Source organism: Penicillium chermesinum, assembly GCF_028974085.1.
Source record: "Penicillium chermesinum strain IBT 19713 chromosome Unknown utg000007l:1.0-2695246.0:1.0-2697696.0, whole genome shotgun sequence".
NCBI classification, from domain to species: Eukaryota; Fungi; Ascomycota; class Eurotiomycetes; order Eurotiales; family Aspergillaceae; genus Penicillium; species Penicillium chermesinum.
The window spans coordinates 525,198-540,772 of record NW_026695317.1 but is presented as its reverse complement, the minus strand read 5'-3'; the positions used below and the strand labels follow the sequence as shown (position 1 = coordinate 540,772).

The window sequence follows — 15,575 nt, the reverse complement described above, 5'->3', positions numbered from 1 at the left end:
TCCCTCTCACTCGCTCTCTCTATTCTTAGACTTTAGCGAGTGCTCGCTATGCGGTTAAAGGTAAGCATCTTAGCAGGTAGTCGCTAAGAATTACTCGACTGACTATGCTCAAGCCCAGAACGTGGGTAGCCTTGCCGCTGCTCTTAGACCTGAGTTCCATCGTGCAAGGGACGCGGACGACTAACCGGGTCGCCGATGCGCTTCGACGATATGCAGGCAACAGCATCGCGAACAGCAGCCATGTGTACCCTACGGACTTCGAGGGGGTCACCTGGGATGACGAAAATTGGATCCTGTCAACGACGAAACTGGACCAAGGCAAGTTCCAGACCAGAGGCTCTATGGCCAATGGCTACATCGGCATAAGCGTCGCGAGTGTCGGCCCATTCTTCGAAGTTGATACGCCCCAGGACGGTGATGACGCCATCAGCGGTTGGCCGTTATTCTCTCGCCGACAGTCATTTGCAACGATCAGCGGATTCTACGATGCCCAGGAAACCACGAACTCAACCAATTATCCGTGGCTGGGGCAATACGGATGGGACAGTGTCATTAGCGGTGTGCCTCATTGGAGTGGCTTGGTTTTGGATCTGGGGAATGGCACCTACCTGGACGCGACCGTCGACAACAAGACCATTTCCCGTTTCCGCTCCACGTACGATTTCAAAGCCGGGGTTCTCTCGTGGTCTTATACATGGACACCCAAGGGCGACAGGGGGTCTTTCCAAATCACCTACCGTCTGTTCACCAACAAGCTGTATATCAATCAGGCTGTGGTGGATTTGGTAGTTGTCCCAAGCAAAGACTCGCAAGCAACGGTAGTCAATGTTCTGGATGGCGCATCCGCTGTGCGTACCGACTATGTAGAGTCCGACGAGGACGACCTGGCCATTTACTCAGCAGTGCGACCGAACGGAATCGCCAATGTGACAGCCTATGTCTACAGCAACCTGACTGGAAGCGCTGCAGTCGATCTCTCCTCCCGGAAGCTTGTCACTGATAAGCCTTACCTGAGTTCGGCAGACTCCTCGATTGGTCAGTCGGTGGACATCAAGCTCAAAGCAGGCCAGCCCGCTCGCGTCACCAAGTACGTTGGAGCAGCTTCGTCAGACGCTTTCGACAACCCGCAGCAAGTGGCCAAGGACGCCGCAGCGACTGGGCTGAAGAACGGATTCAGCAAGTCTCTTCGTGCTCATGTTTCAGAGTGGGCGAGTGTTATGCCTGACAACTCGGTTGATAGCTATGCACTCCCAGGAAACGGTAGTTTGCCTGCCGATAGCATCATCGTCGATTCAGCGATCATTGCTGTTGCGAACACGTATTACCTGCTGCAAAACACGGTCGGCAAGAACGCGATCAAGGCATCATCATCAGACCATTTGAATGAGAACAGCATTGCTGTTGGTGGTTTGGTATCGGACTCTTACGCCGGCCAAATCTTCTGGGATGCTGATCTTTGGATGCAACCTGGGCTTACGACTTCCCACCCTGAAGCTGCCCAGAGTATCACAAATTACCGAGTCAAGATGTTTGACCAAGCGAAGGAGAATATCAAGACCTCTTATGCTGGGTCTCAAAACAAGACTAATTTCTCTCCTGCGGCGGCTATCTTCCCTTGGACCAGTGGTCGGTTTGGAAACTGTACTGCAACGGGACCCTGCTGGGACTATGAATACCATTTGAACGGTGATATTGGCCTCGCAATGATCAACCAGTGGGTTACGAGCGGTGACACCAAGGCTTTCAAGAATGATCTATTTCCCATCTTCGACTCGGCCGCGACGCTTTATGCGGATCTTCTGAAGCCCAATGGGTCTTCATGGACTCTGACAAACTTGACAGACCCGGTAAGCATGAATTGGCCCGCATGAGCTACTATGTTGTTATTCTAACTTCCTATAGGATGAATATGCCAACCACGTCGATGCAGGTGGCTACACCATGCCTCTTATCGCTGAGACTTTGCGACGCGCCAACGATTTCCGTCAACAATTTGGCATGGAGAAAAAACTCAAGCTGGAACGACAAAGCAGCTAATGTGCTCGTTCTGCGTGAGAATGGAGTGACTCTGGAGTTTACGACTATGAACGGCAGTGCTGTGGTCAAGCAGGCAGATGTGGTTTTGGACACATTCCCCTTGGACTACACGGCCAACTACACCACCCAGAACTCTTTGAACGATCTTGATTATGTGAGTCCATTTTTCCCCATATAATAGGGGCATTAGCTAACTGATGACACAGTACGCAAACAAGCAGTCGGCGGATGGACCTGCTATGACTTGGGCTATCTTCTCTATCGTTGCAAATGCCATGTCACCGTCTGGATGCTCTGCATATACATATGGACAATACGCTTACAAGCCCTACACTAGAGCTCCATTCTTCCAAATGTCTGAGCAGCTCATTGATAACTCGACCACCAACGGCGGAACCAACCCAGCTTTCCCCTTCCTGACTGGCCATGGTGGATCCAACCAGGTCGTCTTGTTCGGCTACCTCGGACTCCGGCTTCTTCCCGATGACTTCTTGCACGTCGACCCTGATTTGCCATTGCAAATCCCCTATCTGAAGTATCGAACATTCTACTGGCGAGGATGGCCGATCTCAGCCTGGTCAAACTACACTCATACGACAATGAGTCGGGCAGCGGACACACCTCCTCTGGATACAGCCGACCAGCGCTTCGCAAACAAGAGCATCACCGTCCGTGCGGGCCCAACAACCAAAGCCAGGACTTACCACCTCCCGACCAACGGATCGGTTGTGATTCCCAATCGCCAGATATCTGCCAAAAGGACAGTGGCCGGGAACCTTGTGCAATGTCAAACCGTGGCGTCACTCGACTCATACGAGCCAGGTCAATTCCCTATTGCTGCCGTCGATGGTGCGGCTTCCACCAAATGGCAGCCTTCGCTGGCATCTAACTGGAGCTCTATCACTGTGTCACTTGGTGACGAAGTGGGAACGCCTGTGTCCGGGTTCTATTTCGACTGGGCTCAAGCTCCGCCCGTCAATGCAACCATAATTTTTCACAACCAAACTCTCACCGATGCCACCATCGGCTCGCCCTTGTCCAGCGATGAGGCAGGCTACACGGTGGTGAGCTCATTGCGGGATATCAAGATCTCGAACCCTTACGACGAGGCAACCACCGATCTCGATGCGATTGCCATCCCGGTTGGGAACACAACAGACGTCACCCTCGACAACCCTGTCCCCGCAGCGCGGTATGCTTCGCTCTTTATCGTGGGCAACCAAGCTCTGGGCGATATTGACGTCAAGTATAAAAACGGAACTGGAGCCACCGTGGCTGAATGGGCTATTATCAGCTCAACCAACCAGTCATCCACCGTCCATGCCCAGAGAAAGCTTGGCGTTCGTGCTGCACCTGCGGACTCATATTCTAATTCGTTCATGCGCCGTCGCGCGTTTCTTCGGGATTAATTAGAGGAGGTAATTACGAGTTGGTACCTGCTTCGAGTGACGCAATTAGACACAGTTTTTATTTCCGTTATTATTAGTAGCAATTTACCATATAAATCATGGTTCAAGGCCGCTCCAACTTGCCATCTGTTAGGATTTGGACCCTTTCAGCTGTATCTCATTCGCCCAATCAAAAGTACAGATCCAAGATGAACCACACGCCTTTGCAACGACAACGGCCCCACTGATACGCCCCACCGTGAGCCTCACCATACAGCCATCTTATATATACTGCGTGGCCACTTGATAAACAGAGAGGCGAACAATTCCCAAACTTACCGGAGCACACAACAAACCCTCTGGTCTGCAAAGTGCTACACCATCACCTCAAAAATGAGCCCCGAATCCCCCTTCAAACTCGAACCTCTAACAGTAGAGGACATCCCAGCCCTAACCGAGCTCTGGTTCGCCGCCTTCTCCAGCCCCCAACTCCGAACCGCCTTCCCAGACACCCCAGGTGTCCGCGCCTGGATCGCACAGAACAACCTCGACTCGCTCCAAAACCGGCCCTTCCAGAAATACATCAAGGTCATCGACCCCGCAACCCTAGACGCCAATGGCCGGCCCCGGCTCGTCGCGTACGCGAAATGGGATCTAGCGACGCAGGAGGAGCGCGGGGATAGATTCTCCGCGTGGGCGCCGGAGATGCCGAGGGAGATTCTCGATCCGTGGTTTCAGGCGAAGGAGGCGATGAGGCGGAGGCTTATGCAGGAGAGGAAACACGTTTGTATGTGCCTCTCTCTCTTTCTTTGGTGCTTGTGCTGACAGGTGCAGATCTGGATGCCGTTGCCACGCATCCGGATTATCAGCGCCGGGGAGCTGGGGCGATGCTGCTGCAATGGGGGTGCGACATGGCGGATGAGATGCGGTTGAGTGCGTATGTCGATGCTAGTAAGGAGGGGGCTGGGTTGTATGCCAAGTTTGGGTTTGTGGATTTTAGTGAGCCTGGAGCTGAGACGGCGAGTATGGCGCGGTTTATTGATTGATTGGGTTTGCGGATTGCAGGGATTTCGCTTTGTTGGTTATCCCTTAGGGCTGAGGTTGGACCTGGAGGTTGGACCTGGGTGTTGGACTTGGCTGTTAATGGAGTCCGCAATTGCAGACAGTGGTTGTGGCTGGACGGGCATAGAGATTATGACTTCGGAAGGGCGCAGTAGCGCGAGCAGTAGACTGGAGTGTTCGAATGTTGTTCAATGTAAGTAAATTGATTGGATTGTATATGCTCAGTACTGTTTCATCTTCGAGCTCCGCGTATATGACCAAAGAGATATACCAAATCCTTCTACTGTACACGGCCCTGTCATTTGCTTCTCCGCTCCTGATTCTTCCCATACTGCAGAGTAGCCTTGTCCCACTTAGCACGGTAGAAAGGCCAAGCAAAGCTCGCCACAACCCCCAGTAACCAATCCTTGATAGGCGAGTCTCGGGGACTAGGCCCTCGCATATTATTCAAGAGCAGCTCCGTATCGCTATCCATCGTGATGAAGAACTTCCCCTGTCGCAATCCCTGAAGCGTAATCTCTGCGACCCGTGCCGCGCTCAGTCCACCCTCATCAGCCTCACTACCCTCCAACTGCTTGAGAAGGGCCGGCTTCCGCTGCTGCTCCTTGTAAAAGGTGTCCGTGTAGATCGTCCCCGGAAAGCTGCAATGGATCTTGATATCCTGGTGCGTGCGGTACAGCAGTACTTCCTGACGCAGCGTATCGGCGAGCGCCCGGGTCGCAGTCTTCGATGGCGTATAAGCCACATAACCCGGTAAGCCCACGAACGCAGCCGTGGAAGCAGTGAAGACCATGTGGCGCTTGACCGCGGGCGCTCTCGGTTCTCCACGAGGCTGCTCCTTGACCCACCGCCGGAGGAGCGCCTGCGAGATATACGCAGCGCCGAGGTAGTTCCGAGACATGCATGATTCTATGCTTTTTGGGGTGATGTCCACGAAGAACCCTATTTCGTCTGCCGTGCCGCCTGCGACGCAGAAGAGGATTGATGGGGCGGTCGGTAACGAGTTGATGAAGGTTTCAACCTGGGCTGCATCTGTCAGGTCGAGGGCCGCCGTGCGGATCGTCTGCTCCTCGTTTTGGACATGTTTGACCAGTTCTTGGCGGGTTTCCTCCAGGGGTTCTGGTGATCGGGCGACGATCACAACATTTGCGCCTGGGTATATGCTTAGCGTCTGAGGAGATGCTTTGTCGGGGCAGCATACCTTCAGCCGTCAGTTGAAGCGCCAGCTCCCGACCGAGGCCCTTTGAACCGCCTGCGACAACCACAGTCTACTCGATTAGCTGCGATCGCTTTTTGGAACCTCGTTGATTACCTCGCCATTGACGTCGAAGTGGGTTTGCCCCATTGTCTGGGTGCAGCACAGTGTATAGAATTAGCCAAAAAGAACAACAGTGCCACCGAGAGGCACGAGGAGCATTGTATTATTACAAATTATGGATCTTAGATTGATTTGCTCTTATAATCGACGCGACGAGATCGAGCAAAAGGGGCGTCGGTAATGTTATCACGTGACGTCATGTTGCTGCCAGAGAGATCTGACTGGGTGATTTGATTTCTACTGAGATGCTAATATTGTCTCTGCCGAGCTGTTGACCTCTTACTGTCAAGACTCAAATGAATGATGAGTGGTTGCGTGGCCCCATTCTCGACAGCAACCCTGAGCGACCACAACACTTGATCTCCCGGCGGCTCAGACAAAGAACGTCGACTTCTTGTCGTATCCCAATTTCCATTCGAATCTCCTTATTTTCGCGATGTCGAAGCGTTAGACACGTTTCGTCATTCCCATCATCGGGACTCAACTGATAGCGAACACACAAATTGGGTTTCGCATAATCTTTACATAGGTACCTATACGTATCATATTTCCCCTTCAAGATCTCGGCTTCCCTTTCCTTACTGTGGTACGGAGTGCTGTTTTGCGCTTCGCCGGTAGTAGCCATTCAAGGTGTTAAAATTTAAACCAAGACAGACAAAATTAAAAGCAGCGTAAGAAAAGCCAATCAAAGATTGGGAATGGGACAATCTTTTGAAAGTGCTAGAAAGATGACACGATTCGATGAACAGGCAATGGCCATTGTGGCTTCATACATAGAAAACAAAGAGCGACGGAGAGGTCGGTACTCCAAGGGTAACCATAAGATGTTCAGTCCATTGTAAGTGATCCACGAACAGTCGTCGCTCAAACCGTAGACGGGCCGTTTGGGTGGGTCAATGGAAGTACCAGCCGCAGAGGTCATCAGAGGCATGAAGCCTATATCAAAAATCCCAGCATCGGTATGCAGGAGATTTGAATCAGCTTTATCAAATTTGAGGGAATAGGTGAGGGCAGGAAGAACGAAAAACAGGTTCTGGCCAGTTGCTGGGTCCCAAATGCGGACTGAGTTATCTCTTGATCCTGATGCAAGTCGAGTACCATCTGCCGACCAGGCAAGCGCGATGACAGCTTTACTATGACCACAAAGGGTAGATTGAACCTCATAAGTGAGTAGATCCCAAATTCGCACTATGCCATCATGAGAGCCTGATGCAATATACGCCCCGCCTGGTGACCAAGCAACCGATTGGACATCGTGGGAAATGTCCCCATTAGTATACTCAAGGGTGGACACGCTTCGTCCAGTTGCCGAATCATGTATGCAGACCTTACTACCATAGTTCCCGAGTGCAAATTGGCTTCCATCTGGCGACCAGGCAATTGACCGTACCCAGAACGTCAATATATCGAGCGCAGGTACACACTGATCAGTAGCTAGGTCCCATATCACAACCGTATGGAATAAAGACGCCAGCGCTAGTCGGCGTCCATCCGGTGACCAGGATATCAAATTGAGTTGAGTCACACGCCCCTCTAGAGTACCCACTCTCTTTGCGGTGATTGGGTCGTAGATTCGCACTGTCTTATCATCTGATAGTGCCACTGGTCGGTTTGTATCGAACGTCCAGGGTATGAGGATGTCTTGAATTCTATCTCCCCTTAGAGTTTTCACGCTCTGGCCAGTGACTGGGTCCCAGACTCGCACTGTTTTATCATCCGACGTTGATGCAAATCGGCTTCCGTCTGGGGACCATTCTAGCCGGTCAATCGAACCGCTGTGTCTATCGTAGGAGGAACTTGAAGGCCTGTGACGGATGGTTGGATCCCAGATGCGGACCGCCCCATCTCCCGAACCGGATGCAAGTCGAGTTCCATCGGGTGACCAGGCGAATGAATAGACACAACTGCTGTTTCCCTCGAAGACTGATATAAGCTGATTCGTGTCTGGGTCCCAGATTTGAACCGTTTTATCAAAACCTCCTGATGCAAGTTGGCTTCCATCTGGTGACCAGGCGATGGAGCAAAGGTGACCTGTAGATTCCATTGATGTGGGTCCGCTTTGGTCAGTGGCTCTGTCCCATATCCAGACTGTCGGTATAGACGACCCAGAACAATATGCAAGATAATTTCCGTCTGGCGACCAAACAATCGGACAAAATGTTCGAAATGTTTTCTTCCGGCCATTTGCATGATTGAGTTTGGACACGATCTGATTTGTAGCCAGATCCCAGACCAGAACTTGTTCATCGAAGGCTCTTGATGCAAGGTGGCTTCCATCTGGCGACCATGTAATGAAGCTGGTTCCAGGGCCATGTTCATTTAAAGATGATAAACTCTGACTGGTCTTGGGATCCCATATCTCGACTGCTTTATCAGACGCGGACGCAAGCTTGCTTCCGTCTGGTGACCACGCAATTGAGGTAACAAGTTTACTACATCTCTTGAGAGTAGACACTTTCTGGCCAGTAGTTGGATCCCAAATACAAACTCCGTCATCATTTGACGCTGATGCAAGTCGGCTCCCATCTGGCGACCAGGCAATAGAATAGATCTGACTTGTAGCTAACATGATAGGTGCTATGTGACCGGTTGTTGGATCCCAGATGCGGATTGCATCTTCTTCTGATGCCAAAGCAAGTCGGCTTCCATCAGGCGACCAAGCTTTTGGCCGTACTAATGTACCCCACCTAGTATAAATATAGTCGCTATAATGACTTTGCCCTTCGAGAGTTGCAATGATATGGGCCTTGTTTGGATCCCAGACCTGGACTGTCTCATCCGCATTAAACCCCACTGCAAGTTTCCCGCCATCTGGCGACCATGCAATCCAGTCCACAAAGTCATTAGAGTGCTCCAGTGTTTGAAGACAAGCATTCCAGTGTGCCTCCACCAGGGGGCTATTAAGAATCCAATTTTCTCGTTCCTCGTGAAAAGCTGCTCTCGTGAGGCTCTGGAAGGGACTGAAGATGAGGGAAGAGGAATATGTTTGCAGAGGACTGATCTCGATTCCTGTTCTGAAATGCTGAATGAATCTAGAAGCGTCTCGAGCATGCTCTACTAGGTCATCAGATTGGCTCATTCCCTATTAAAAGCCAGAATTCGTCAGAAATCGAACCCCTCTAATTTGGTCTTTCAAACTTACGTCAATAATGATCTCCAACGTTCTCATAGCACCTATGCCATCTGAGAGTTTTCCTAGTAGGCTCAAGGCTTCAAGCCAGTTGAGGTATTTCCGCTGTAAGAATGTATGCAGCATCTCCATATCCTCCTCTAAACTGTGTCTGTAGGCTTTGATGCGCTTGCAAGAATCCAAATGGTCCACCCAATAAACGCATGCATACTCAACAGGCGCTAGTGGATTTGGGTTAGGCGCGATAATCTGGTCTTTGGTCAGGCCCGACAGTTTCAGTTCAAAGATATTCCGTCGAAGTGTCTTGTTAATAGCACATAGACACCGGGAGAATATCGCGTGGTGTTCACTATCAAAACCCTCGGGGAGAATCTCAGTGAAGGCCTCCTTAATCAGAAAGTCTTTTGCAGACTGATGAACAAAGGTGACTGTGTCTTTTCGCAGTGTCAAGAACGACCGACAGACGGCAATAACTTCAGAGAGTGCAGCAAGGTCGTCAATGCCATCTATGCGCCCGACAAGAAGAGAGCCTAGTTCCTGCAGCGTGACAGGGCGATATATTGTCGATATGGTACCCAGGATCTGCTTGCAAAAATCCGCATCTTCTGACTTGCGGACTTGCTCCATCATTCGGTGATAAAGTGCATCCAACCCAGGAGGAAACTCGCTTAGCTTCTTCGGTACGCGCCTTGGTGGTGTTTGAGCAAGATTTTTCAAGACCAAGGAAACCCATAAGAAAGTTCCCTGTGAGTTCAAAGTTAAATGACGATAAACCTCGTCCCTGATTTCAGGCTTATAGCTTTTTCTGCGTGCCAGTAAGTCCACTTTTTGCTTAATGAATAAATTCACAGCTTCAGACACAGATTCCTCATTTAATTCCAATGAGACTGGAGCCACCTGACTAGCAAAGTCAAGGCATTCGATAATTTCATTTTCGTTCCGGCTGGAGATGACCCATTTAATGTTTTTATGGGTTGTTGACTTTTCATCGATCAGACGAAGAAGGTCTTGACAGTTATGTCGACATTCATCCAACGCATCAATCACGAGGTATATGCTTTTCAAAGACGGGTCCTCGAGAATATGCGTGAAAATAGAGACGAGTGCATGCCACGCATTGACATCATCAAACAGACTTTTGCCCGCTGAATCATATCGAGCTCGCACATGGTGAAGGAGCGATCTATTTTGGTCAACGAGCATATATATCAAGCCGCGCAGGACAGAGGTGGCGCTGTTGATCCGTTCATCGGTAGCTTGACAAAAGAAGAACGATATAGCTGCATGATCCCCGTGCAACCTTGTCAACTCTTCCACAATTCCACACAGAAGCATTGTCTTGCCTTTGCCAGGATCACCTCTAATCCAGAGGACGCGGTTGCTCTCGCTGTCTCGCCACTGTTCGAATGCCGGATTACTTAGAACCCACCGATATGAGCTTTCGAGGAGCCCTCCACCCAAGCTTTGAAGACGCTCCTTATCATAGCGCGGGTCAGTCGTTCTCAAATCCCGTAGACAGGGTCCATCTGATGCCAGTGATTCTTGTGGACCTAGCGCGGACTCTCATTCAGTAAAACCCTTATCGGAGTGACCGTGCCACTTACCAATAACGATAGTCCCTTCATTCACTCCTACCTGGGTTCCATTATTTTTCCCATTTTGTGAGATGTTTGTGGTCATCATAGGAAACGATGATGTCCAAAGTGTTGGTGAGTGAAGAGTGGGTTGGGCTTGAGAGTTGGGTCGGGTCTCATAGATCCCAGTCTACCCCGCTCTCAGGCGATGCATCTCGACGCAGGGCAACTACTCAGCCGCAACACCGTGCCTCACATGCATTTGGACAAAAGTTAAACATCTCTATTAATATTTCCATTCAGTCTGACTCTTTTAGATCGAGAGACACCGCCTGTGACTCTAAGAAATGCATGTCAGCTCTGAGGCGGGAGGAGCAGTCTGTGCCCAGGCGATAAAATATATTAATATTAACTGCGAAATGATCAATACACACTCCGGCCCTAAAGAAGCAACGGTAGCCCAGTAGGAGTAAATTTAATTTCATAATGATAGCGGCAATGAGCTTATACGGGTATACTCCCCAGGGAAAGAAACGTAGAATAGATTTTGCAATCAACTCCCTATCGGACCCCATTGGTGTTCATCCAAACCCGCACGGGGCTTTTGCCCAGAGCTTTAATGATATACCACGTGATCCAGTTGAGCTGCTCAGTGAGCTTGCGGTATGAGTGCTCTCATTCTAAGAACGGAATCCAAGAGGAAAGCTCCGCTCTGCTTGACGTAGAGTTATTAGTGACCTGGCTATGTCATTGGGGCTTTTCCTCTTTCTTTGTGGATCCTATTGACGTAGAGTCACGCCATCCTAGGCTCAAGGGAACATGAGATGCCAAGACCCGGTTTAAAAGCGCGGCGCTTAAGGTTACGATATTGGGAGTGGAAATTAAGGGGACCTTGGATTCCAAACTGAGCAGTGGGTCACCAAGCAGAGACCACCTGGGCAGACCTCGCCGTGATTAGTGGATATTTCGGATCGTAGATCTTCCGGTCTTCGGAACTCGTCTAAGGGGTCACGATTGCTCGAGGAGGGAATGTGACGGAGTACAATGGCAAGGATGCCAGAATCGGGGCATTACCAAGCACATTGGCCTTGGCGCAAAGGTCTCGGCCGGGGCTTCTGAGTAAAGCAACCTAAATTTGCTTCAATCACCAGCCACCCATTCAAGAAGTGGAGCCACTTCTGCAGGCCTTACTCCGCCATTGCTCTTGGCATCCTCCATGCAGGTTAGACAAGTTGAGAATACTCCATCGCAGCTTGAGCGGACTCCCAGGGTGGGGCCCGCGAAGGACCCATTTCCAGGCTGGCGAAGGTCAGCATCCAAAATTTGGGATCTCCATTGGCCAATCTCGATATAGAGCGAACTTACGTGCAACTGCCAAGAATTCGCTTTCCCCCGATGGGTTGGACCGGGTGATCTCCACGGGTCTGAAAGAGGCAGAAAGCACACACCACTGCATTGCTGGCCTATCAGCTGTTTTGGATTTCCCCCTTCCCGAGGTCTGGGACATATGGATCAAGTAATCCAACTTGCTCCGGTCCCGGGGGAGTGAACGAGGTAGCCCTGCCACCACTAGTCCAAATGCACCTTGTGAGTCGGACCATGCAGGGGATGACGATTGATCTTCGGTCGCTTCCCCGATCCGTGTAAATAACATTTAAAGGTCTCGCAATCCCCCGAGCTTGGCGACGCGCCGTTGGTGTTTATTCCTCTGGGTTTTGAACAGCCATGCATTCCATCTCGCTCCTGGCGGGCCTTATTAGTGTGGCCAATGCCGCCTGCCCTTATATGACCGGTGAATTGCCTGGTAGCAATCCTCATGTTCAGCGCCGGGATGATGGAGGTGCTGCGGGAGAGACGGAGCAGTTTCTCTCGCAATTCTATATCAATGACCAGAATGCGACCTTGACGTCGGATGTGGGCGGTCCCATCGAGGATCAAAACAGCTTGAGCGCGGGAGAGCGCGGCCCTACTTTGCTGGAGGATTTTATTTTCAGACAGAAGATCCAGCACTTTGACCATGAGAGAGTAAGTGACAGACTCCAGGCAATGGTCTGTTCAACCACTCATATGTTTCCTCTGTAATTAGGTTCCGGAACGAGCCGTCCATGCCCGCGGTGCTGGTGCTCACGGTGTTTTCACTTCCTATGCGGATTGGTCCAACATCACGGCTGAGTCCTTCCTTGGTGGCGAAGGCAAGGAAACTCCTATCTTTGCTCGTATCTCGACCGTCGCTGGTAGCCGGGGAAGTGCTGATACTGCCCGAGATGTGCACGGCTTTGCGCTGCGCTTTTACACGGACGAGGGAAATTTTGGTAAGACCTTCACCACTCCTATGGCCGAACCCTATCTAATATCTGCTAGACATTGTTGGCAACAACATCCCCGTGTTCTTTATCCAGGATGCTATCCAATTCCCTGACCTTATCCATGCCGTCAAGCCCAGCGGCGACAATGAAATCCCCCAGGCCGCCACTGCTCATGATTCCGCCTGGGACTACTTCAGCCAACAGCCAAGTTGCTTACACACGCTCATCTGGGCCATGGCTGGTCACGGAATTCCCCGTTCCATCCGCCACACGGACGGGTTTGGTATCCATACCTACCGCCTTCTCACCAACGACGGGAAGTCGAAGCTTGTTAAATGGCACTGGAAGACCCTTCAGGGCAAGGCCAGCTTTGTCTGGGAAGAAGCCCAGCAGACGTCCGGCAAGAACGCGGACCATCTCCGCCAGGATCTTTGGGACGCGATCGAGGCCGAGCGTTACCCCGAATGGGAGCTTGGTATCCAAATCATGGAGGAGGAAGACCAGCTGAGATTCGGTTTCGATCTGCTCGACCCGACCAAGATTGTGCCCGAAGAATACGTTCCTATCACCCCAATCGGAAAGCTGCAGCTCAACCGCAACCCCAGCAACTACTTTGCGGAAACCGAGCAGATCATGTTCCAGCCGGGCCATATCGTCCGCGGCATTGACTTCTCTGATGATCCTCTTCTGCAAGGTCGTCTGTTCTCGTACCTCGACACCCAGCTGAACCGGCACAACGGCCCCAACTTTGAGCAGCTGCCTATCAACCGACCCCGTGTCCCGATTCACAACAACAACCGTGACGGAGCTGGCCAGAATTATATCCCACTCAACAAGGACGCTTACACCCCCAACTCCCTCAACAACAACTCTCCTTACCAGGCCAACCAAACCCAGAACAACGGCTTCTTCACTGGCCCGGGTCGTACTGCCAGTGGTAAGCTGGTTCGCAACCGGAGCCCGACTTTCGCAGATGTCTGGTCCCAGCCTCGTCTTTTCTGGAACTCGCTCATCGATGCCGAGAAGCAGTTCGTAGTCGACGCCATGCGGTTCGAGAACGCTAATGTTATGAGCGACGTGGTCCGCAACAATGTCATCATCCAGCTGAACCGCATCAGTAACGACCTGGCCAAGCGCGTGGCGGAAGCGATCGGCGTCGACGCTCCCGCGCCAGACCCTACTTACTATCATGACAACAAGACCGCCAACGTCGGTACCTTTGGCCACAAGCTCCTTAAGCTGGAGGGTCTCAAGATCGGTCTCCTGGCCTCTGTTTCGAACGCCTCGTCCTTGACCCAGGGATCTGCCCTGCAGAGCCAATTCAAATCTGCCGGCGTCGACGTCGTCGTCGTTGCCGAGCGCATGGCGGACAAGGTCGACCAGACCTACTCCGCGTCCGACGCCACCCAGTTCGACGCGGTGGTCGTCGCGGACGGTGCCCAGGGCCTCTTCAACCCCCATTCTTTCACCGCGGTGCAGAACAACCGCACTTCCACTGCCTCCACTCTGTACCCAGCTGGTCGCCCATTGGATATTCTGCTTGACGCGTTCCGATTCGGAAAGACTGTTGGGGCCGTCGGCCAAGGTTCGCTTGCTCTGCGCTCTGCCCAGATCTCGCCTGCCCGCGAGGGTGTGGTTGTGGCAGGCTCTGTTAGCGACGCCTTCACTAAGAATCTCAAAGATGGTCTCTACACCTTCAAGCACCTGGACCGCTTTGCGCTGGACTAAGGGGTTAGTGAATTTTGTATTTGTGTATAGTTATGAGTACATATTTGCCTACGGCGTATGACTCATGAGTGTTGACTAGGCCTGAGTCTTTTGAATTTGTCCAATAATAAAATGTTCACATAATATGAATAATCCTTTCCATTGTATGTACTTTACTTGATTGGTAATGACTTGTAAAGCTGGTATAGATCGTAGTAGTCAACTTCACTTCTATCGAGGCTTACATGTCCGGCATCCGTTGGCAGTCATATCTATATATACCTAGGCAAATTATATCCAAAATAGGCAAATATAAGCCCCAGGAACAAAGTCTAAGTCGCTGAGCACTCGACCACTCCTAGGAACCAGAAAGTTGCTCGAGGTATAGGTCACGGATAGCATATTAGCTCCCACTAGATGTATAGATAAGCGAAGCCATAGCTCTAAGCATAGTTGCCTACAAGTTCCTTCTAGTACAGCTTCTACACTTTATAGCTCGTCGGTCTTTGTAGGGCTTTTACTACTCTAATCTTATACTAGTTAACTATATCTTCGGGACAGAGTGGCTATACCGGGACATCGATCACACTTCTTGCATATTATCATTTACTGTCCAAGCTGTCCATGTAGGATAGACCTCGTCTGATACTGGCCCTAGAAAGAGGCTGGTCATGTTTAGGATAGCCACGATTTTTTCGTTCTTCTTAGCGGTATATCACTGCTTGGATACATCACTTAGTCTCTTATTAATCTCGATCAAGTATCTACATATACGTCATCAACAGCACTAGCTTTCCTCTATCTTACACAGGCTACAGACGTTACGGTCGTTATAGATAAACATTTCGAACATAGCTAGGATTGTAATCCTGCTACTTGGACTAGTGCCGGCCAGTCTTTATGCAGCTACCCTTTTCCTTCTATTTCTCGATTATCTTGTGGTATCGACCTGGTACGGCTGGCTTATCACCTAATCAGCCCGTAAATACAACGAGTCGATTGATCCTGCGCTATAGTACATGCTGTCTCGTTATAAGAGATCTCGTGCTGTTG

The 15,575-nt window shown here is 50.9% G+C and overlaps 5 protein-coding genes across 5 annotated transcripts; 3 read left to right on the top strand and 2 right to left on the bottom strand.

The window, feature by feature from the left end:
- Positions 1–48: 48 nt before the first annotated feature.
- treA (alpha,alpha-trehalase treA) lies at positions 49–3,446 on the top strand (the record flags this gene model as incomplete). Its single annotated transcript, XM_058478210.1, has 5 exons — positions 49–60; positions 114–1,847; positions 1,903–1,984; positions 2,034–2,191; positions 2,244–3,446. 5 exons carry the CDS (start codon positions 49–51, stop codon positions 3,444–3,446), a joined length of 3,189 nt encoding a protein of 1,062 aa, XP_058326540.1.
- A 372-nt stretch (positions 3,447–3,818) lies between these two features.
- Positions 3,819–4,471, top strand: N7468_008913 (GNAT family N-acetyltransferase; the record flags this gene model as incomplete). The annotated part of the gene is made up of 2 exons (XM_058478209.1): positions 3,819–4,212; positions 4,254–4,471. The coding sequence occupies 2 exons, from the start codon at positions 3,819–3,821 to the stop codon at positions 4,469–4,471; spliced, it is 612 nt and encodes a 203-aa protein (XP_058326539.1).
- Positions 4,472–4,785: 314 nt separating this feature from the next.
- N7468_008912 (SDR family oxidoreductase) lies at positions 4,786–5,832 on the bottom strand (the record flags this gene model as incomplete). Its single annotated transcript, XM_058478208.1, has 3 exons — positions 4,786–5,639; positions 5,689–5,755; positions 5,800–5,832. 3 exons carry the CDS (start codon positions 5,830–5,832, stop codon positions 4,786–4,788), a joined length of 954 nt encoding a protein of 317 aa, XP_058326538.1.
- Positions 5,833–6,490: 658 nt separating this feature from the next.
- N7468_008911 (uncharacterized protein) lies at positions 6,491–10,615 on the bottom strand (the record flags this gene model as incomplete). Its single annotated transcript, XM_058478207.1, has 3 exons — positions 6,491–8,887; positions 8,948–10,485; positions 10,540–10,615. 3 exons carry the CDS (start codon positions 10,613–10,615, stop codon positions 6,491–6,493), a joined length of 4,011 nt encoding a protein of 1,336 aa, XP_058326537.1.
- A 1,619-nt stretch (positions 10,616–12,234) lies between these two features.
- Positions 12,235–14,543, top strand: cat1 (catalase catB; the record flags this gene model as incomplete). The annotated part of the gene is made up of 3 exons (XM_058478206.1): positions 12,235–12,534; positions 12,596–12,821; positions 12,871–14,543. The coding sequence occupies 3 exons, from the start codon at positions 12,235–12,237 to the stop codon at positions 14,541–14,543; spliced, it is 2,199 nt and encodes a 732-aa protein (XP_058326536.1).
- Between the last annotated feature and the right edge of the window lie 1,032 nt (positions 14,544–15,575).